Here is a 22,760-nt window from a genome sequence, read left to right on the forward strand (position 1 = left end):
CCTCTCTAATAGGTTCATGCTTTAAGAAGAAATGACTCCACCTAGCGCCTCACCTTAATGCTACATACGAACTAAGACGCTCTAGAAGAAAGACCTTGGGGAATTAGCTAGTTACCAACAACATACTCAGTGTAATCCCGTAAGTGGGATCTAAGGAGTCTAGAGTGTACGCAGACCTTATCCCTGCTTTTAAGATGAGATTTGTAAAATAATTCCACATACAAATCTCTTGCCAAAATTATTATGGTCAAAACCCTTCACAAATTCATCACAACAAGACTAATCCTAGAGGGAGATTAAACAGTACTCCCTTCGTTTCAATTTATTTGTCATAATTTCATTTTTAGTCCGTTTAAAAAAAATGTTTTTTTTCTTTTTGTGACAACTGTCTCTTTTCTTTATTGACAACTCTTTAATTTCAACTTTCCACCTGACATGTTTAAGACCACGAAATGAAAGGAGATTTTGGTACATTCTACACATCTTTAGTTTAAGACCACAAGATCTAAAAGTCATTTTTACTTTCTTAAACCCTGTGAAGTCAAAATCTAACAAAAAAATTGAAACAGAGGGAGTACATTATATGCCAACTTTCCCCAGTACAGAATTCATTTGTCAATCATATATGAAATGAGTTCAGGGAAAATAGGACCACAGGACTCTTTAAACCTGCCTCCTCTGTGTCTCTCTTTTTCGATGAATTATGTTGAAGAACATTAACAGGTATCAAGAAGATGCAGTAGTTACAGAAGAAAGAAAGTGCCAGCTCTGTCACAATAACAAGAAAACTATAAGACTAATGAGCTGACAAATTCCAAAAATAGGTCAGGACTGTTCATAGGAAACAGGCTAATCCAGCTAAATAAGTTTAAACCAAACATTTAGCTTTTAGGGAGCTGTTTGAAGTTGAGGTACCATCAAAATATCTGTGGTTCCTTTTAGACCATATACACCAGAAAATGCATGCAGACACCATATTCCAAATATTCTTGATGGGGTTTTATCAACTTTCCATGCACTCCAGGACTCATAAGCATCTCTGACACTACATGTCATAGACTATTTCTGACCAAAAATAGATAGAAACATGTTCCAGACATCTGAATAAACAGGTGGTTAATAGTTTCTGACCTGGAGAGACACATGTGGTGTCTGTTGGCTAACTGGAAGCTTCTTCCGATGAGCTTGACTTGAGTTAAGCAAGCATCATTCAGCTTACATATAACCTGCCCCTCCATGACTATCACTAGATCAACTACGGCTTACATATATCCTGCCACCGTTCCTCTACATCATATCCCTCTAAAAGAACATTCAAGCCACGTACGAACATAAGGAAGCGATGCCATTTTATCAGAGATTCAACAACACCTCTTTCACTTATCATTTTATTCTCATGTTCTGTACATTCTTCCTAAAAATTGTACTGTGGCCAAAGCTTCGTTACACTCTCATCATCACCTATACACAATATTGTCCTGTTTTCTTTCGGACTTCATCGATCTCCTGCTTTTGTAGTGAACTAGCACATACACGGTTCCACATGTAATCCGGAGAGTGATAGTCTTGGTTTCAATTTTCAAGTACCAGAATTACATAAATTCTAATAATTCTCAAGCAAAGTGCATGAAGCCAAAAAAAATAATTCAGTTTCTTCTCACAACTTAGCAACCCAACTGAATTCAGTAAGATATTCCACCTACCTATGAGAGTATCACTTACCCACAACTTAGCAACCCACTGCAGTATAATAGTAAGGGAACTTGTCATGAGTGATGATGCATAATAAAGGATATCCTTCGAGGCTGAGCACAAGGACATCCTCAATTGAAGGATATTCATGATAATAAGTTAATTTTATGTTTGTTCGTTCAAAGGATTATACCAAAAAGGGAATTGGATTATGGCCCCAAAACATAAGTACAGCCAACGTGGAGTTCCTTTTCGAATTATATCTCAAGGGGACAATTGGTGAAAATTTACCTAATCCATATTGCATGTTTCAGGCTTTTGTAACCTTTTCATGGGAGGTGTACATGTGCAGAAAAGAGAATCACAGAAAAGGTGGAGAAATTAGGGCCAAGCAAAGTAAAATATAGTTATAGTTCAAGAGTCAAATATGAATATCCCACTAAGTCTTAAACAGAATATATGTCACCTTCCTTCGATTGGGTTCATGCTTCGGACAATAACCGTTGCTTTACATCCCACAAAAGTTCCTTTTCCATGCATCCTATTGAGTTAAATCTTCCTCCTCCCATAAAAGTGGGGTAAATATGACAGAATCAGCAGAAACAACATTTAAAACCAGCTGTAACTAATGCTGTTCCAACAGAGAGCTCCAAGCATCTGATTCTTGACAACAGCGCTCAAAAGCATCGAAAGAAGCAACACTTCACATCAATCAAATTTCTAGTACAATTACAAATGGAGTTGCATATCAGCATTCCTTATTTTCAGTTGCTCATCGGCTGTTAAGTTTTTAAGCAATCTATATTCTAAGTCCTTGGCCTTTTTTCGCAATGCAGCTGTAAGTCAGTGAGTCCTCATCAATGATTTATCTTATATTTGTTCGAAAGACATTGCTACTTGAACAAACTAGCAGTAGGCAATTCAATTCATTATGGAACCTTGATGCTAATAGAACGTCAGACACCTCAGGTTTATCTTCGCAGCACTCGCGTGACTAGATTTTAGCTCCGGCCAATCTGATGCAAAAGCAAATACCATCCAACAAGACTCTAAAGTGTTGGTCTTTGAACATTATAGGGCAGAGAAAAAATTTTAACCTCATAAAAGTAGAGCATCAATTCTAATATTATCAAACACATGTTCAATGAAACAGCCAGTACGCCACATAACTGGATGAACCTCAAAACTGTAAGCAACACTAACAACAACATACACTGTATAATCCCACAAGTGGGGTCTGGGGAGGGAAGTGTGTACGCAAAACTTACCCCTAACTTAAAAAGGTAGAAAGACGGTTTCCAATAGACCCTCGGCTCAAAACAAATGACAACAACAACAAGAAGCAGGGACAAGAACAAGAAAATTCAACAATTAATGCTAAAGAATCAAGCAATAGAAATAGAAATCTAAGAATACGAAAATACAAGACTAATACTAATCAAAACTGTAAGCATACTCAAGCAAATGCAAGCCATGAAAAAATGACACTTATTAAGTGCTGAATAGCATGAAACTTTCCATTCTTTAACAGATGTCACCAAGTTGCTCTCAAAGATTGCAAATTTGAGGCAAATACCCCAAATAATTCAATATATGTGTTTTTTGCAAATGCACCTAAATTGTCCTTGCCACATAAATAGTTCAGCAAGACCTCCCCAATTGGATTGGTAGAGTATCAAAACCCCCAACGTATCCTAATATATTAGTTAAACAAAATATAGAAAACTAAAGGTTCCTAAAAGAACATATGATCACATTAACCTCAATCCTACTTATTGGTCACGGAGACGCCAAGCTTTCCTGCCACAATCACAGTAGTCGCCATATCGAGAAACATGCCATGCTCAACCACACCTGCAAGCCTCAAAATTGCATCACTAGCTTCCTTTAAATCACCCATATCACTCTTGAAATACAAGTCAATAATGTAATTCCCATTATCAGTAACATATGGTTCACCACCACTCTCCCCAACTACCCTCAGCTTCCCAACACAACCAGCTTCAATAAACAACATCTCAAGCCTTCTCAATGTAAATTCCCAACAAAAGGGTACAATCTCCACTGGCATAGCAAGGCCAGTACCACCCAAATGACTCACCAATTTTGACTCATCAACAATGACAATGAATTTCTTGCAAGCAGCTTCTACCATTTTCTCCCTTAACAATGAGCCTCCTCTTCCTTTAACCAAATTCATTTGTGGGTCAACTTCATCAGCACCATCAATAGCCAAATCAACAATTGGGTGTGCATTCAGATCTGATAAGGGTATCCCCAATGAAACAGCTTGTTCATGGGTAATACTTGATGTGGGTATTCCTACAATGTTCTTCAATTTCCCAATCTTCAATAATTCTGCTATACGGTCTACAGCATGTTTAGCTGTAGACCCTGTTCCAAGACCCAAAACCATGCCAGACTCAACAAACTCAACAGCCTTATATGCAGCAATTTTCTTCAACTCATCTTGGGATAAAATGGCAGGTGATGGGGTAGGAGAAACCATCACTGATGGCTTCAAATTCTTAGCCTTTTCAGACCCAAAAAAATGAGGGTATGCAATGGCCATATCTCTAAATTGCAAAATCAAGAATCAAGAATCAAGTGTTTGTTTTCAAGAAAAAAGGATAAAGCTTTCACCTTTAAATCAAGAATCCAAATGTTTGTTTCCAAGAAAAAGGATAAAGCTTTCACCTTTAATGTGTATAAGGGTTCTCCAAGGAGAAAGGGGTTAATGGGTATGTTTGATTTGTAGGCTATAACATTGGTAAAGAAAGGTAAGAGGAGATTTAGGGCTAAAAGATGTTAACTGAGAAGAACCAAGAAAGTAGGAAAGGGATATATATAGGAAAGTTAAGGAGAAAAAAAAGAAGAGAAAAAGTAACATTATTAAGAGTAAATTAATCAAAAGATTTCATTGACTAATATTTTTTTAAATGAGGAGGAAATTGAGGGGTCTAGGGAAGGAGCACACACAATAGAGGCCAGCTAGAAAGCGCGGAGGTAGGAAGGATGATTTGGTTGGAGGGAGGAGGCAATGATATTTTTGTGATCATATACAACAAAATCTACTTTACCAAACAATTCAAAATATGATTTTAAGTGGATGTTCATGATCTCTTTTTCTTATGTGGGGCTCATTTAAAGTGGGCAAGTTGCTTATTGTTTTTTTCCTCTTCTTTCTAGCTTTTTTTTACTATAAATTATCAATTTTTTGGCATTGAAAATGATATACACAGATACGTTTTTCCTTCTCTACTCCTTCTTTTTCTTATTCTCCTTTCCTTTTTATTTTGCTAAATTAGTTTTTTTTTTTTTATGTTTTCAGCACGAGCCTCCATCGTTTTGAGCTATATTTTTAAGAAGATAACAAAAGGGGTAAGAATTTTATTTTCTTAAAATATCTAATATTTCTAAACTTGAATTTTATTTTCTTAAAATATCTAATATTTCTAAACTTGAATATGTTGCTCTTGACATATTTGGAAAATGTTACTCATCATGGACACTAAATGCCGAAATACATCTAGAATCGATGGGTCTGGCAGACACCATCAAAGATGATAATACAGCATCTAGTCAAGACCGTGTCAAAGTCATGATATTTCTCCACCACCATCTTGACAAAGGATTAAAATTACAGTACATTACATTAAAGGATCCCCTTAAATTGTGAAAGAATCTAAAAGAAAGAAATGACCACCTGAAGTTGGTCATCCTTCCACAGGCACGTCATGATTGATTAAATTTGAAAAATGAATTTTAAAAATATAACTGAATATAATTCTGCGTTGTTTAGAATTATAGCTCAATTAAATTTATGCGGAGAAAAAATTACTGAGCAAGATAAACTTGAAAAAACATACTCCACATTTTTACCAGCGAATATGCTGCAGTAGTAATATCGTGAAAAGGGTTTTAAGAAATATTCTGAATTACTTTCTCACCTTCTGATTGTTGAACGTCACAATAAACTATTAATGAAAAATTATGATAGTCAACTCGTTAGTTCTTTGCCACTCCCTGAAGTGAATCAGACAAATTATAACCAACGAGAAAGAGGTCATGGCCCCAGTCGTGGTCGTGATCGAAGAAGAAATTATAATCATGATGCTCGGCTGGCACCGAAAAATGATCAGCAGTATAAAAAGAAGAGTGAAAAGCCAGAAGCTTTTACCAAAGAAAAATTCAAATAGTAAGATTTTGAACGAGGCACAACATCTATGGATATTGAAAATAACTATATATATACGTGTTCTTTCACTAGAATTTTTCTTTTATATGAACATCCAAGGGAGATTATTATGATATAAGTGGATGTCTTTTTCTTGTATGGGGCCCACTTAAAGTGGGCAGGTTGTCCACTAGTTTTTTTTTCTTCTTTTTAGCTTTTTTCTGGCTATAAATTGCTAGTTTCTTTGGCATTGAAAATGATATACACAGATATGTTTTCACTTCTCTACTCCTCCTTCTTTCTCATATTCTCCTTTCCTTCTTATTTTGTTAAGTTAGTTTATTTTATAACAGTTCCATCTTTTCTAAGTAATTTATGATTTATTGAGAGAGTCGTTATTTGTCAAAAAAACATATGTCCAAATAGAGACGTAATAGACATTTCACACGTGATCTCTTGATAATCGATTAGAATTATACAAATATTATTAGAAATCGTTTGGTGGACGGATAAAAAAAAGTTATTTAAAGTAGATAGAGAGAGTCGTTATTTGTCAAAAAAACATATGGCCAAATAGAGACGTAATAGACATTTCACACGTGATCTCTTGATAATCGATTAGAATTATACAAATATTATTAGAAATCGTTTGGTGGACGGATAAAAAAAAGTTATTTAAAGTAGATAGAAAATTAGTTATTTATGTATAAAATTAATACGATATTTGATTGATAATTTAGAAACACTCATAACTAATATATGCATAAATTATGAAAGAATCTATATATTATTTTATAGAAAATAGTAAGTAAAATAGCTAGTAAATACATATATAACTAACCCTTTCAAAGTACCATCAACAATTCCCAACATCTTACACAAAATATATAAACAAAACCATTTATTTCCACTTTTTAGTTTTTACCTCTTACAAGCCCATAACTTTGTTACAAGAACCTTTCTATTACCCATAAGGGTCGTGGAGTAGTAAATATTTTTTTATTTTTAATTCGAGGTCTCAGGTTCATATCTCTCTAGTTATGGAGTCGTCTTGATTAGAAAACGCTTTATCCTTAATGTGAGACTTTTCAATGCGAATTTAAATTTAATCAGACTCCAATGTAGGTAACGAACACCGTATGAAAAGTAATAATAATAAAAAGAACCTCCCCATTTCTTTCTTCAAACAAGAGGTTACTTTAGGGGGTGGGGTATAGGGGTGTTCCAAAACCCTTATAAAACCCCACCTAATTATCCAACTCTAGTTCGTCCAACAAACTTCAAAAATCTTGAATCTTAAGAATTAAAGATGGCTTCTAATACTTTTTCCAAATCAATGTTTGTGATATGTCATGTGGTTTGTGCTTTTGGTAATGCAATTGGAGGTAAATTAAATTAAGATTTTAACATCACAAGAGGTGAAGGCAGAACAAAGATACTCAACAATGCAAAGCTTTTAACTCTCTCACTTACAAAATCTCTTGCGTTTTCAATCCAAGAATGAAAATCTCTTTGGTAAAATTTACATGCAACTCAAACTTGTCCTTGAAACTTTTTATCTGGTGTTTGCGTTTTTTATTTGAACTATCATTATGTATTTGTCAAAATACGCCTCAAAATTAATGAGTTGACATATGGATGAAATGTTATGGGAAAATTAAGTTATCACACGACTTTTGGTGGTGGTATTCAAATATTTGGTCTAGTTAGCTTCGAGAGGTCATTTGATTAATAGTTGATATAATTCAGATAGAAAACACAAATATCTCATATTTCAAATATTGAACTCACAAAAAAATGATACTTTAAATGTGTTTTTGACTGTCATCTCTAGATTTTACTATGTTCATTGAGTTGAAATGAAACTGATTTGCTTTTAACTTTGAATTTATTGTAGTAGTCATCACTAGGGCCAACACATAATGAGAGAGATTTTGAATTCTTGGGAAATGTAAGTGGTGATCCTTATACTCTGCACACTAATGTATTTAGTCAAGGCAAAGGCAACAAAGAACAAATATTTCATCTTTGGTTCAATCCAACTGCTGAATTCCACACCTATTCCATCCTATGGAATCCACAACGCATCATGTAAGTAATTAAAGATTCAAACTTTCTTCAAAATTTACACTTCTTGGGATAAAATCTTGACTTGGGGTTCTCTTGTTTTTTCAGAAAGTGTGTAATTTTGACTTGGGGTTCTCTTGTTTCTTAAAAAGTTTCAATCTTGAATTGGGGTTCAAAATTTTTGGAAAATGTTTTTTCTAGAAAAACAAGTTTATGAGGAAAATGACTTTCCCAACAAAAAGTAGGGAAAACAAGTTTTACAAATAATATTTTACATTGATTTTGTCATCAACCCTTCAACACACTTCATTCCACTCCACCTCCTGAAACCCTATCCGACTAGGCCTGTCATGATCCAAGCCTAGAGCTTAGACGTGACAGGGCGAATGAGGAACTCGAAAATACCTCAAACAAGCCTCTTAACATTCTTTTAGCCTTTCATAGGTAATGACAATAAATAAACAAGCGGAAATCATAATAGTAAATCTTCAATTTACATATGTCCAACAATACTTTCAACTTTAAGATTTAACGGGGCTAAGACAAGTCTCTAGTTCACCCTTAATCATAATAGAAAGAAATGTCATAGTAAGTGTCTAAAGATCTCAACAAATCATATGCTAGAAAGATAAAAGAGTATTGTTCCCGGAACATGGGAACTCACCAAAAGTAGCGTTCAAATGAAAATTCAACTAGTCACAAGGAGGAGAACGAGGAGGAGCACTGATCCCTACATGGTGATATCATGTAGCCAAAAGAGTATGCGCTAGTACTTTGAATGTACTAAGTATGTAGGCATGCATGAACATTGACGAAACATTAAAACATTTATGTAATATGAAACATAATGCAATGCATGTATAATCAATCATATAGATATCCTTTAAAACATTTATTTTGTGGAGACTACTTGCCGGGTAGAATTCCGTCAACTTCATTCATTTCTTTAACTTTAACTTTAAGGGCTTTCATGGATCCATTAGCCTAAGCCTACAAGAGCTATTATATTAGCACATAATTAATGAGACAAGGGGTTGATACTAGGATTCCCTTATTGAATCCCACCTCAATGACCCATTCGGTGCTAAGTCAATCCCACAGAATAGTTTCATACTCCAAAATAGTCATAACATATAGCTTGAGAATTCAAAACATCATATTCGGTACAATAGCTCATTAAAACCTTTTTAAATTCAAATGTGCAAGAATTGTCCTTATTGCATAAAGAATTCACCATTCATATCATTTCATCATTCTTTTATTTCACATGATCCCTTTTGATCATAAACATTGCTTTCATAAACATTCATTTGGAGTCAAAAATTTTAAGTCAAACTTCATTGAAAACATAGTAAAACTAGGTGGATTCAAATCACTTCAACTTTCAAACACGAATGTAATGAAATTATGCATAAATACTTTGAAATCCATCAATTAAAAATCATTCTTTAAATAACCCACCGTGAATTTCAAGCACCTTTAAAGATAAATAGATAAAATACTTGCAAAGCATCAATTCATACACATGAAATTATTTTGCATCAAAATAGACCAATAATCATTAGTTTTACCAATAAGAAAATTTTATTTGAAATCAAGAGATTTAGTTGAAAGAGTTTTGGATTACATGGGTGAAAGAACCCATGGATAAACATCCATATACCTTAAGGTAAAGCTGGAAGAGAATTGGGTAAATAAATATAATTTATCATATAATTAAAATACTTTAGGCATGAGAGTGGAAAGAATACTCAAGCCTTACATACTTGAAATTATAAGCTTTACTCAGAATCGAATGACTTAAAGATCACTCTTGAATCCTTGCCCTTTTCTCTTCGTCAGAGCATTTAGTGTACTACCCACAATATATGAATTACCGGAATAATATTTCTACACTACTAAGAACTAAAATTATATTTTGAGAATGTGTAAAGAATTGTATAGAGGGAAGAGTTGCTTGAGAAAACTTGATGAACAAAATGATGAAATAAGGTGAGTATTTATAGGTGTGAATGAAGGACCTAACAATAATCAAAATAATTATAAAGAAAAATACAAAAATTTAATAGAGGATTGTGATGTAAAATGGAAGACTATTGATGTCATGGGTGATGTCAAATAGATCTAGATCTTCCATGGTTGGTGAGATAAATTTTCTTTTTACGGAATACCTTTTTTCGAAGCTATGTTTGAACAAAATAACTTCCGAATTAGGATTTGATGTCTCTTCATAGATATTGTAGTGCTAGAAGTCTCCTTTCATGTCGTTAACCAACTAATTTGGAGCCACAAAGTTTCTGGAGGTTTGGTTTTTAAAATCTGCAGGGCCTTGAGTTGAACCCCTTTGTTAATTGTGGAAACTTTTACTTTGTTGAAGGAATACAGGCGGTGAACAATTATTATCATTTACTCTGCTTAAATTTTTTTTGTCACGATTACTATTATTACTTTCTAAAGTTTGTATTAGTCTTAAGCATATTATGGTCAAAGTGCTGGTCTTTTGTTGAACCTTGTTGCGGAGAGCTCAACGTAAAGCACTGGACGTGCTCAACACTTTGGGGTTGTCAAAATTCTGTAATAAGGCTCATCGAGAAGAGGAATCGCGTTGATAAATGTTCTGAACAATCGTAATTCTGATTTTCAATTTGAAATTTCTAGAAACTTCAATAATTATTGCGGGGGAGAATGAGTAATACGTCGATAAAAGAAGTAGATATATTAGGGTAACGTTTAATAAAGAACAAAGGGTAAATTAGAATTATTTAAAAATTAAGTAAGGATATAATTGGAAAAAAAATAAGTAAATAATGGGATATCACCAAATTAGTGATTTTAAAAAATGGAAATTTTCATGGTTACAAAATCATAAAACCAAATCATAGCATACCATGTAATTAAAGAAACAATAAAAAAAAATGTGATTTTCTTATTAACCATACTATATCATACCACAAAAAAAAACATCATCCAAATAAGCTGTAAGAAAACATTTTTCCTTCGTACCGAACACACCCTAAAGATTCAGACTTTCTCTAAAATTTACACTTTTTTGGAATAAATCTTGACTTGGAGTTCTCTTGTTTCTTTTAGAAAATGTCAAATTTGACTTGGGGTTCTCTTGTTTCTTTTAGAAAGTGTCAAATTTGTCTTGGGGTTCTCTCACTTCTTAAAAACTTTCAATCTTGAATTGGGGTTTTCTTATTTTTTTGGTTGAAAAGCTTCTATGTAGATGGAACATCCATTATAGAATATAAGAATGCAGAATCAATTGGAGTATCATATTCCAATAACCAACCAATGAGAATATACTCAAGTCTTTAGAATGCAGATGATTGGGCTACAAGAGGTGGACTTGTAAAAACTTATTGGAGTCAAGCACCCTTTAGTGCTTGCTTCTTACAAAAACTTCGATGCAAATGCTTGTATTCCCAATTCTTCATCATCAACTTCTTGCAATTCCAAATCTGCATCTTCAAACTCTGCCACTAGCATATTTTTTTTTTTTTTTTTGTATTATAGTGAGAGTGTTGACTTTCATTTGATATACACAAGATATAACCAAATTATATGGTCCATAAAAAAAACTAGTTTGAAGCACCAATAGAAGATATTACCTAGAGTTTTCTTTTATATATATATATATATATATATATATATATATATATATTATAAAATATAAACTATTTATATATTTGTACATATTTTGTAACTATATGCCGAAGGCCCCTAATTATCTCCAAAAAGGAAGAAAAATTACACGATGAAGCAAATATAAGGACCATATATATATATATATATATATATATATATATATATAATAAAATATATAACTATACTTTGTCAAAACTACAATACATAAGTTTGAAGAGGATAGAAGGCCGATGAAAATGCCAATGAGGCAGACATAGATGGAGAGGGAAAAGTGTATAAAAGTCGGGTGGGGTGGGGGTGAGGGGATTTCTAGTTTGTATTTATGTAACGATCTGTCTCCGTCATTAGGAATAGGCCAATGGAGAAGGATATTGGGCTAAAAAACTTTGGATAGTAACTTCGAAAAATTTGAGCCTAGGCTAGACTTGGACGGATTTTGAGTCAGGTGAAGCATAGGGTGATCATGTGAATGATGGAAGGTCAAATCTATAATTTGATTGGACAGGCTGATAGCCAAGACGATACTGAGCATTTGTGGCTTCGCAGAATCGCATTTGGGCGAGTAAAACTCTCAAAATCGAATTTGACGTGAAGGGTATAATTTTAATACATCTTTGGAAGGGGTGTGTTGTGAAATAGGGGATTGAAGCACAAACTCCGAGCTCACTGTTTCCGCACATCTCACCAGAGCGGGATTATTCCTTCTAGAGTGGGATGGGTCCTGCCAGAATGGGATGGGTCCTGCCAGAGCTGGACAGTCCCGACTTAAGTCGTGAAAAAGTCCAGAAATGCTCTTTTTCTGCAAAATCAATTTTTAAGACTTTAAGAGGCGACCTAAGGCACCAATTTTCCACGGATTTCCACGCTTAAGGTAAGATTTTTACTCCCTAAATTCATACTTTGATTCCTAGAAACTAGAAAGTATGAGTGGTAATTATTGGGGGAGGGTTTGAACTGAAAATCTATGGTGGGAATTAGCCCTAGGGTAAAGTTAGGATCAAAGGTTGGCTTAGGGTGTGAAATTATGTTATATTTCCTGATAGTTGGGCCATTGTGTTGATCATTTATATGTATTTACTATTTTTTAGACCAAGAACAAGAAGAACGAACCCAAAAAAGGAAGGATCTTGTATTGTAAGGTTGTTTAAGCTTGAATTTGAGGTAGGTGATGGTCTAGTTTCCCGTATATGTTTCATATACTTATTAAATTACTTCATGATATGCATGTATGTATATGAATAGGAAAATATGCTAGATTATGTGTGAAATGATCACTTCCTGGCCTGTTTGCGTGATGAACTTGTTCTTGGTGATATAAATGTTGTAAATAGTGAATGTGTTTGTGATTATGGTACCTTTGGATCGGGTGTTATGTTCCGACATGTAATTTGAATCAGATGTCACGTTCTGACACATATTTAAATCAGGTGTCACATTCCGATACACAATTGGATCGGGTGTCACGGTTCGACATAAAGTTGATTGTTTGTAGGTCCCTTGAGAGGGCCCTAGTGTGAAGTTATAGCATGTGGAAGTTATTGAGTTGTGATATTGTTGAATAATAGTTTAACTTGAGATTGGTTGACTTATTTTGTATATGTATATGTCTATTGTGTTGAATTTACTTGTTTATGATCCGTTTATTGGCTAACCGCATGATCCTACCAATACAACGTTGTCTTTGTGTACTGATACTACTCTTGCTTTGCCTTTTTGTTGAGTATTGGGCCTATTCAGTCTGTTGCGAAGAGACCTCGGTTGGAAGATTAGAAGTTTGTTCAAAATCCAATGGTGAGCTATTCTGTCATGTTGCCGTGGACTTTTTCATTAATCTCAGTCCTTCTTTCGGGACTCAGATATTTAGACACTGTTTTAGTATTTTGACTTTTGTTTGGGGAGTGTTTTCCCTTTTCTTACATTGACACTGGTTAGAGTTTTGGTACTAATGACTTTTAGTTCCTAGGATGTGTTAACTTTCGCATTTTCGTAGTTATTAAAATTGTTGGCTGAGTTTATGAGAATTCAGTATTATTTTCTGGTTATATTCCTGCTTCTGTAAGGTTTTTAATATTTATTTGTTAAGTTGATAAGCTGGACTGTAGAAATTGTTCTTTCAATGGAATAAGTATTGTGGGTGCCAGTCACAGCGGGTCAGAGTCCTGACAATTTAGAATCGAGATATAAATTAGTGATTTTTTTTGGTGATATAAGTGAATCTCATAAAAATATAAGTGATATATTGATACACTGATATATACTAGTGCATAAACTCGAAGAAATTAAAAATGTGTTGATACATTGATACACATTGACTTGCCCTAAAATCTATATTGCATCCAGCAAAATTTAAAAAGTGTGATACAACTAGGTTGAGCGAAAAGATACAACGAAATTAAGTGAACTTATGTAGTGAAATTGATCAAACAAATACATCGAGTTTGAGCGACAGATACAACAAAAGTGAGCAAACAAATACAACAAATTTGAGAGAACAAATACAATTCCACAATAATTGTTATAAATCGTAATTAAGCAAACTATAATTGTTTATGATAATTAGGGTCCGAACAAATAGCTATTTATGAAGTTTTCTTTAAAATATATCGGGGGCTTCTTACGTAATTATATGCATTATATGTATGTATCGATATTGTCTAATTATTTATGTAATGTATTCATATTCTATTAATAGTATATAACTATGGATATATGATGTATAATAATGTGTCAGGGTCTGTATACATTACACCAGTTCATCTTTCTCAACGAGTTATTTTTTTTTCAATTCCGACCAACTCAAATATCCTCTAAGCAATTCCAAAATTTAGATATGAGTCTCTTTCAATGTTTTGAGTCTTTTGATACCTATTAACTCGAAACAATTCATATTTGCGACACATCAAACTTTAAAATTGAGGTTTGAAAAAGCTTTAATGGCTAATGGAGTTTTCAATTTTGACCAACTCAAATTATCCTCTAAATAGTCCAAAATTTAAATATGAGCTCCTCGGAATATTTTGAGTCTTGTGATATATTATTTACTCGAACCGATTCATATTTGCGACACGTCACACGTCCGATTATAAAATCACGCTTCGAACAAACTTTGATGGTTGAACATGGAGTCTTAAGTTTCCTTCCTTTCATGTTTTCAATCACAAAAAAAGAAGGAAAGCGGCGAAGAAAAAGGAAGAAGAAGAAGCTCTTTAATGGCCGGAATAAGAAGAGCGAAGAAGAAAGAATAAGAAAGGGAAAGCAATGAGCCAAAAATTACACTTCGGTGGAAATAATAAAGTCCGATGACCATTTCTTTTTTAATAAAAGATAATTAAATTATTTTGTATAAGGAATTTTAACCCAATAAACATTTTATCTAATTTTGTTTAAATATAAAATAAAAAAAAGTAAAATGTTGTGGCCACCATTAAAGTGCTTCTTTAGGTTTCAATGATTGTAATGTCTAACCATTTTTTTGGTTGTTGTTTTAACTAATATGAATACCATCCAAAATCCCTTTAGTAAACTCTAAGACATGAAAAAGCACAACAATAGTTGATGTGGGCACACTCGGTATAACAAGTGTAACCATGCCTAAAACCAAGCTTGGCTTCATCAACAAAAATTGCAATAATTCCATGGCTTCACAAATACTCGAATTATAATTTCCATAAAAACTCTTCTCCCAATCCATCCATTCACTTGGTGGCTCGTAATTCCTTTCGATCATTGGCCCGAGGAAAACTTTGCATGCCTTCGTTACCTTTTGGGAGGCCTACATCCCATAGAAATTGTCTATCTGAGACTATTCCTTGGCCTGTAGGTCCTGACACAAGGTTAGAATTCTAGCCTTGAGAGTGGTATCTTACTGATAGTTCGAGCCCTATGAAAGGAGGCCTTCTTCGCCTTCTACCTAAGCTGCCCAGGAAAGGTCCAAAGCCAATTCCAGAAAACAGTGAAGCTTTATAGGCTCTTTCTATTTATTTATCTCTTGAATTCTCTATCTAAGAACAATCATGTTCTCATCCACATTCCTATCATTATAGTAGTTTTGACCCTGTGCTTCTCTTTTCATAGCCAAAGTGATCATTGTTGTATTTATTGATGATCTTCTTCTTTGAGAAAAACATGGTTTGGATGGAAGATATGAGATTGAAAGAATAGAAGAAGTTGATGATGATGATGCCATTTTTGATTTTGTTGTGTCCTTGTGTTTCTGATATTTATAGAAGATTGTTTATCATTAATTAGTAGCATATTACTTCCTCCATTGCTTTACCCGTAGACGCTTCTCCAGCTCTCGCAAAAATTGTATGGGAGTCGAGATTTTTTTTCCATCGAAAACGAAGAAGGCCGATGATGGCCTACGGTGCGTCTTATCTGAAGGGAACACACTTTTTTGTCTGCCTCCTTTACCTATCAAAGATTCTGTTAACATTGTAGATTGAACTCTCATGTGTCATACTTTTCTTTAGTTTATTTCATTAAGAGTTGTATATTCTTTTTGTCCTAATTTATGTAACAATATTCCGAATACAAGTGTTAAAATACATATTTGGAAACTATACCAAAAGTATTACAACTCAATACAACTAATGTAATAAAATATTTAAAAAAGAATTGAAAAAATTATAATCTAAGAAAGAACTATTTGACTCTTCAAATAATAACATTTTCACGTAGAATAAAATGAAAGGAGTATCTTTTTATTCTGAAATAATTTAATTTTAATAAAATAATTTATAACTATATAAATTTATTTAACATATTTGAGATCGTCATTAAAAAAAATTGTATTTAATAAAGTATTGCTACATAAATTGAGACGTTGGAGAAATGCCTTACAAAAGAAGGAATGATGCAAAACCGTGTCAATTAGTGCGTGTTTTACAAGAAGAAACAGCCAATAATGAGTTAATTAGTCACATCATTAAGTTACGTGAAATATATGTGCACCAAAATGCATCAATTAAGTTATACTCGTTTTATTTTAATTTAATTATTTGATTTTAATTTAATATGAAATTTTGAAAAGTAATTATTTTTTAAATTATATAATTTTAAATTAAATATATATGAAATTTATTAAAAATATCTTTTAATCTTAAAATTTTAAATATGTGAAAAATTAAAATTGAAAAATTGTCAAAGAAAAAAAGTATTTTTTTGTATAGACATGACATGTCAAGCAATTAAATTAGGTATCATTTTTATGAGGTTACTAATTACTATATTTATTGTATTAAGATTTATCCATAACTATTTTATAAATAATATATAATTGTGTAAATTTCTTTTATATTGTTGGTACTACATAAAATTCAACTCGAGTTTGCCATTTGCTAGGTGCCTTAAGCATTTGAATTAACTCTCAGATTAGTCACACTAATACTTCATCCGTTTAAAAAAAAATATTTAGTTTGACTTTACACAGAGTTTAATAAAATAAAATAAAACCTTTTTAATTTTGTAATTCTAAATTAAATTTTTGTTAAATGTATCAAAATATCTTTTAATCTTGTGATCTTAAATATTTTACGTGAAAGATTGTAATTAAAATATTGCCAAAAAAAATGGATCATTCTTTTTGATACAGACTAAAAAAAAAAGTAAGTCAATTTTTTTAAACGCAAGAAATATTTGCCTTCTTGACTTCTTTTTTATTTTTGATTATAGCATAAGCATTTTATACAATTAAAATTAATTTAGGAATTCTAACGACCAAACTCCATGCATCCATTATCATCTATATTTGTTGAAACAAATATCATAAGCTTCTATAGCTCCACTAGATATTTCATGTGTTGGACATTATTTAAAAACTACTACTTTTAAAACCAATTCTCACGTTTTATAATAGCGTCTTTTTCTAGAAAGTTTTTTTGTTATAATTTAGACGTGGTCAAAATAATTATACTTATTCTAGAATTGCATTTATATATAGACTAATAATTACTCATGTTCTTATTCGTGTTTCCTAAGAACTTGTCAAAAAAAAAAAAGGGGGGGGGGGGAGGGGAGGGAGAATTGTTAATTATATATTTAATTAATCGTTTGATATCAACAGTTGTAGATGGACCTCCAATTTCTCAATGTTCGATATTTTGTCCCTCCTAAATAAGTATATTCTTTGCAAAAATCACGTCTATTAAAAAAATCAATAAATATAATATATAGTTTATTAAATTATTTTTATTTAATAAATATTTTTTAAAAATTAAGCACTATTTAAAAGATGAAGTATAAATATATAATTAAAAAAACATACGTAATTTTAATCTTAAAATTTTAAAGTGATACTTATTTTCGCACAGAGAACAGAATATTATTTTAATTTGTTATCTTTGGCTTGACTTTAGATGATTTGATGAGGACCACTCTTACTTATCCCAGATATATGATTCCATGCTAGTATGAGATTAATATATATTAATTTTTTATTTTAATTTATGTGATATAGATAGAAGTTGGAAAGTCATTAATTAAATTTGTAATATGATTTTAGATATTTTAAATAGTTAATTATTTCTCCTTTCATTATAAAATAATTGAATTATTGGAATATGACACATCTTAAGAAAAAATAAAGACATAAATTATTCATGTTTTTTTCTTTTTGCCCTTTTCAAATTTCATGCTAACTCTCAATGCTCATTTAATTCATTCTTGAAGCTCAATCTTGAAATTTAATTAATGAAGGATAAAATTAGAAAAAATTTCCAATATCTACGTTGAATAGTGAACAATTCAATTATTTTAAACACTAAAAAATACTTTAATAATTCAATTATTTTGAAATGGAGGGAGAATACACTAAGATGCCGAAGCTGAGTGGATACTTCTTTTATATACATTATTAATAATTGATATGAATATTTTATTATAATATTTATATTAATTGATATTTAATCTAAATTCCTTTATTCTATATTACTTGTCTATTTTTCTTAAGAAATCATACTAAATAGATACAATTTAATTGAGAGTGATTTAGTGAAAAGAATTCTTAATCTCTGTATTTTAATTTGTTTGTCCTAATTTTCTTTTTTATCCATTTCAAAAGGATTATCTCCTTTTGTTTTCAATAATTTTTTAATTTCAACTTTCCACATAACATGTTTAATATTATAAAAATAAAAAACAATTTAATACATTTGACATATTTTAAATTTAAGATCACAAAATTTAGAAATTTGTGCCAAATCAAAATAGATAATTAAAATTTAAATGGAGAAAATACTTTCTAGAAACAAGTGAATTTTTTAAAAGGCGTTAACAAATTAAAAACATAATATAATATAGATAGGAGGGAGTATCAAATAATGTAGTTTTCCTCGCATATTGAAAGACTACTTTTTTCCCCTCTCATTCGATGTTTGAAATCTGCATTGAATCCTTGATTAAATTTGGATTGTACACTGTAAGACCTTCATAAATGAAGCTCCAAACAAAAAAAAAGTTAATATCCAAGCTCGAATTTAAAGTAATCCCAAACCCACGATGCTACTTTTGTGTGTGTCGATCAATAGAGATAAAACACGCACCAATCAAGTTGGCTGCTGGCTTTTTCACGCGGCTATGCTTCACGCCTTATTGCTAAAGACTTTTAATACCCTCACATGAACCAATATCTATAAATACATTCATCCATGTTACATGTTAACAAAAATCAAGACTTATTCCTAAACTCAAAAAACCAACCAAAATGTCAAAATCAATATCAACTTCTTCTCTACTTCTTCCTTCACCATTTTCCTCAAAAAGAAAGTTATCAAGATCTTCAAGAAGATGTACAATGTTGGCGATACTGCGAAGAGATGCCCACGAAGAGAACCACTCCAATGGTTCTAGTCGTGTAGATGAGAACTTGATAGTCCTTCGAAAGAGAATTCACGAGATGAAGATGATAGAGAGGAATTACGAGCCCCCTTCTGAATGGATGGATTGGGAGAAGAGTCTTTATGCGGATTACGATTCGAATATTTGTGATGCAATGGGATTATTTCAAGCCCAATTGATGGATACAAGGCCAAGCTTAGTTTTGGGCATGGTTGGTCTCATTGCATTAAGTGTGCCCATTTCAACTTTTGTCGTTTTGTTTCATTTGTTAGAGTTGGCAAAGGGGATTTTGGCTAATGGACTACATATTCCTTAAAAGTTCTCCTTCATAATTTCTTCTTAATTGGGATCTTTTATATGTAAATTCATACAAGTTTTAATTACGAAAAAATAGCTATATTCTTTTCATTCTTTGTACAAATTTGTATGCGTAAGCTTTACCCAGGTTGGGCAATGCTTTTTATTTTTTATAGTGAGAATTGTTATAATACTATCGTTTCTATAACTAAATCTCTTGACAATACTTTTCTTTCTTAGTATAACCATCTGATATTCAATATCCACTCGATCAATTTAAATTAGCATTGTATAGGGCACATTTTAACGGGGAGGGGGGGGGGGGACTAATATTTACTACATCAGTTTTTCTAATCATTCTTTGAATTCGCACTCTAAACCTTTGATCAAGGATGTGATCTAATCTGTCGTATCACCCTCCATGTTGTGTTTGCATATATATACTAAAATATATAAATATGCACAAACATATATACTTATTCTATGAACACATTTACTTTTACCATTATATAGAGACAAGTAAATTACTCATGTTCTTATCAATATGTGCCCTAAGAACTTGTCAAAGGAAAGGGGAGAAATTGTTAATCTTTTAATCATTTGAATTAATCAAATATAAAACACCACCAGAGATTTTGAAGACTTGTGATATATGATTTGGTATATTTAATTTTTAATCAAGTAAAATATGTATATTTGGTTCCACAGTTTAGAAGCTAAATGGGCTCATGACATAATTCTTGATCACGTGTCATCCTTTGACTCGTCCACTTGTTAAATCTCCATACAAAGTTGAGAGGATAATTCATCTTCTGAATATTGTACTTAATTATCATGGGAATTTAAATGTAATATGAAAGAATTTTGGTATCTTTACAACATTATAAATTTTGCTGATTAATTAATTTTCTTCTTCTTTTGTGATGAACATTTGATTTTCAACGAATCTTATGAACTACATAAGTACTCTTTGCAACTAATTATTTCCTAACGAGTCTTGCATAATATTTTATCAGTGTATTGTATAGCTTAATTACTTCTTTTTTGGGAAGTAATTAACAAAGACAATAATGTTAATTCTCAATCAAATCAATTGAAAATCAAAAAGTTTAAATTGAACGTAGTTGTGTTGAATTTATAGGAGTGTAGGGTCGAAATTTTACTTTTTTTTTTACCATGTATACAACATTATTATACTTTGTAAACAAGGAAAAAAATATAACGATTTAGTTTAAAGTGTGATTTTCCTTCTATGATAATTTCTATAATTTATAATTTATTATAATAAATTTACTTGTCTCCAAATATGGTGCATCGACCTAGTTTATTCCCATAAAAACACATTTTAGTACAAATACAGTATTTTGAATAAATAATAGAGTTTTTTTCTCCTAATGTTTGTAGTATTGACGTACATAAAAAAGACTAATTAAGAGGGAGGATTTCAAAACTGCCTTGGTATACAAATAGTGCTAATAGAGTATATTGACGATCGCAAAACACAATGTAAACTGAGAATTTCGTTACCCAAAATTAATATAATTTTATAGATCGTCTTCACATAAATTGGTTAAAGTAATGTATCAATATAGTCTTGCTAAGTATTATATATCTAGGAAATCAAACTTTTAGTTATTGGTATGGTTAAATAAAACTACGAGTATAAATAGAAACTGTAAATCACGTAAAATATAATAATAATATTTTTAGTGAAATTTTACAAATGGGGTCTGTGGAGGGTAGAGTGTACGCAAATCTTATCACTATCTCATGGAGATAGTGAGGCTATTTCCGAAAGACCCTCGACTCGAATGTATCAGCCCCAAGTAGGAGAAAACACACACACACACACACACACACACACACACACACATATATATATATATATATATATATATATATATATATATATATATATATATATATATATATATATATTGGCAAAAACTAGGAGCAATGTGAATTCTACGAAACAAAAAATAAAATAATAACAATAACAAAATAATGTGATAGTCGAAAAGCAACAACAACACAACTAACATGGCACGACTAATCCTATGACCAACCTAAAACTGTCACAGGCCAGGAAACGCTTTATCCCTTCTATCTAACATATAGCCAAAAGATAAGAGATTATGTGGCCTTACTTAGGAGTTGTTTTTTTGTTTCAAAATAAATGGTATTTTAAATTTAGATTTTTTAGCAAGTGATATGTATTTTTATAAATAAAAATGTAGCTTTTTAGCATTTTGTTGGTAATGTAAATTTTTGTAACGACCTTATTTTGTGACTTTTATTGATTTTTTTATTTAACCCTTAATTTTTATAAATAATTTATGACTTGTGGGAATGAGTGACACGATTTTCAGATTAATGAAAGAATTATTTTATTGCTAATAATAATGAAAAAGAAAGAAGAACGAGAATGTAACGACCTTATTTTGTGATTTTTATTGATTTTCCTATTTAACCCTTAATTTTTATAAATAATTTATGACTTGTGGGAATGAGTGACACGATTTTCAGATTAATGAAATGATTATTTTATTGCTAATAATAATAAAAAAGAAAGAAGAACGAGAAATTAAGTTCTTTTTTTTTTAAAAAAAAGAATAAATGAAAAGGAAAAATAAATAAATTAAGATAGGGGTCTGATGGCATTGGAGCCGTCAAACGTGAGCAACAAATAACAGCGCCGCTGAATGTAGAAACAGAAAAAAAAATTATGGAGGAAGAAAGAAAAGAAAGGGAAAAAAAATAAATAAAGGAGAAGAGAAAAATATGAATTTTTATTCCAAAACGTCAAGGTAATTATTCTTATCCTTTCCATTAAATTTTTATGTGATTATGAACATATTTTTAGGGTATATTGGTGGAGAAATAACGCTGAAATAAGAAAATATGATCCTAGAGTTCTTCACATAAAATCTTGATTTGGGGGTCGAATAACGATCCGTTTTAGCTGAAATTTGACATGTGAGTTTATTTTATCATCAATGTACATAATCGGAAAGAAAATTTCAGATTTGACTTCAATGAC

At 31.6% G+C, this 22,760-nt stretch overlaps 2 protein-coding genes and 1 pseudogene across 2 annotated transcripts; 2 read left to right on the forward strand and 1 right to left on the reverse strand.

The window, feature by feature from the left end:
* Nucleotides 1–3,247: 3,247 nt before the first annotated feature.
* LOC129871301 (probable ribose-5-phosphate isomerase 2) lies at nucleotides 3,248–4,540 on the reverse strand. Its single transcript, XM_055946203.1, has one exon. It carries the CDS (start codon nucleotides 4,262–4,264, stop codon nucleotides 3,461–3,463), a length of 804 nt encoding a protein of 267 aa, XP_055802178.1. The 5' UTR covers nucleotides 4,265–4,540; the 3' UTR covers nucleotides 3,248–3,460.
* Nucleotides 4,541–7,178: 2,638 nt separating this feature from the next.
* Nucleotides 7,179–12,179, forward strand: LOC129869884 (xyloglucan endotransglucosylase protein 7-like; annotated as a pseudogene).
* Nucleotides 12,180–19,221: 7,042 nt separating this feature from the next.
* Nucleotides 19,222–19,944, forward strand: LOC129870999 (uncharacterized). The gene has a single exon (XM_055945865.1). It carries the CDS (start codon nucleotides 19,290–19,292, stop codon nucleotides 19,737–19,739), a length of 450 nt encoding a protein of 149 aa, XP_055801840.1. The 5' UTR covers nucleotides 19,222–19,289; the 3' UTR covers nucleotides 19,740–19,944.
* The last annotated feature ends 2,816 nt before the right edge of the window (nucleotides 19,945–22,760 follow it).

This window comes from Solanum dulcamara, chromosome 10 (genome assembly GCF_947179165.1).
Source record: "Solanum dulcamara chromosome 10, daSolDulc1.2, whole genome shotgun sequence".
NCBI lineage: Eukaryota > Viridiplantae > Streptophyta > Magnoliopsida > Solanales > Solanaceae > Solanum > Solanum dulcamara.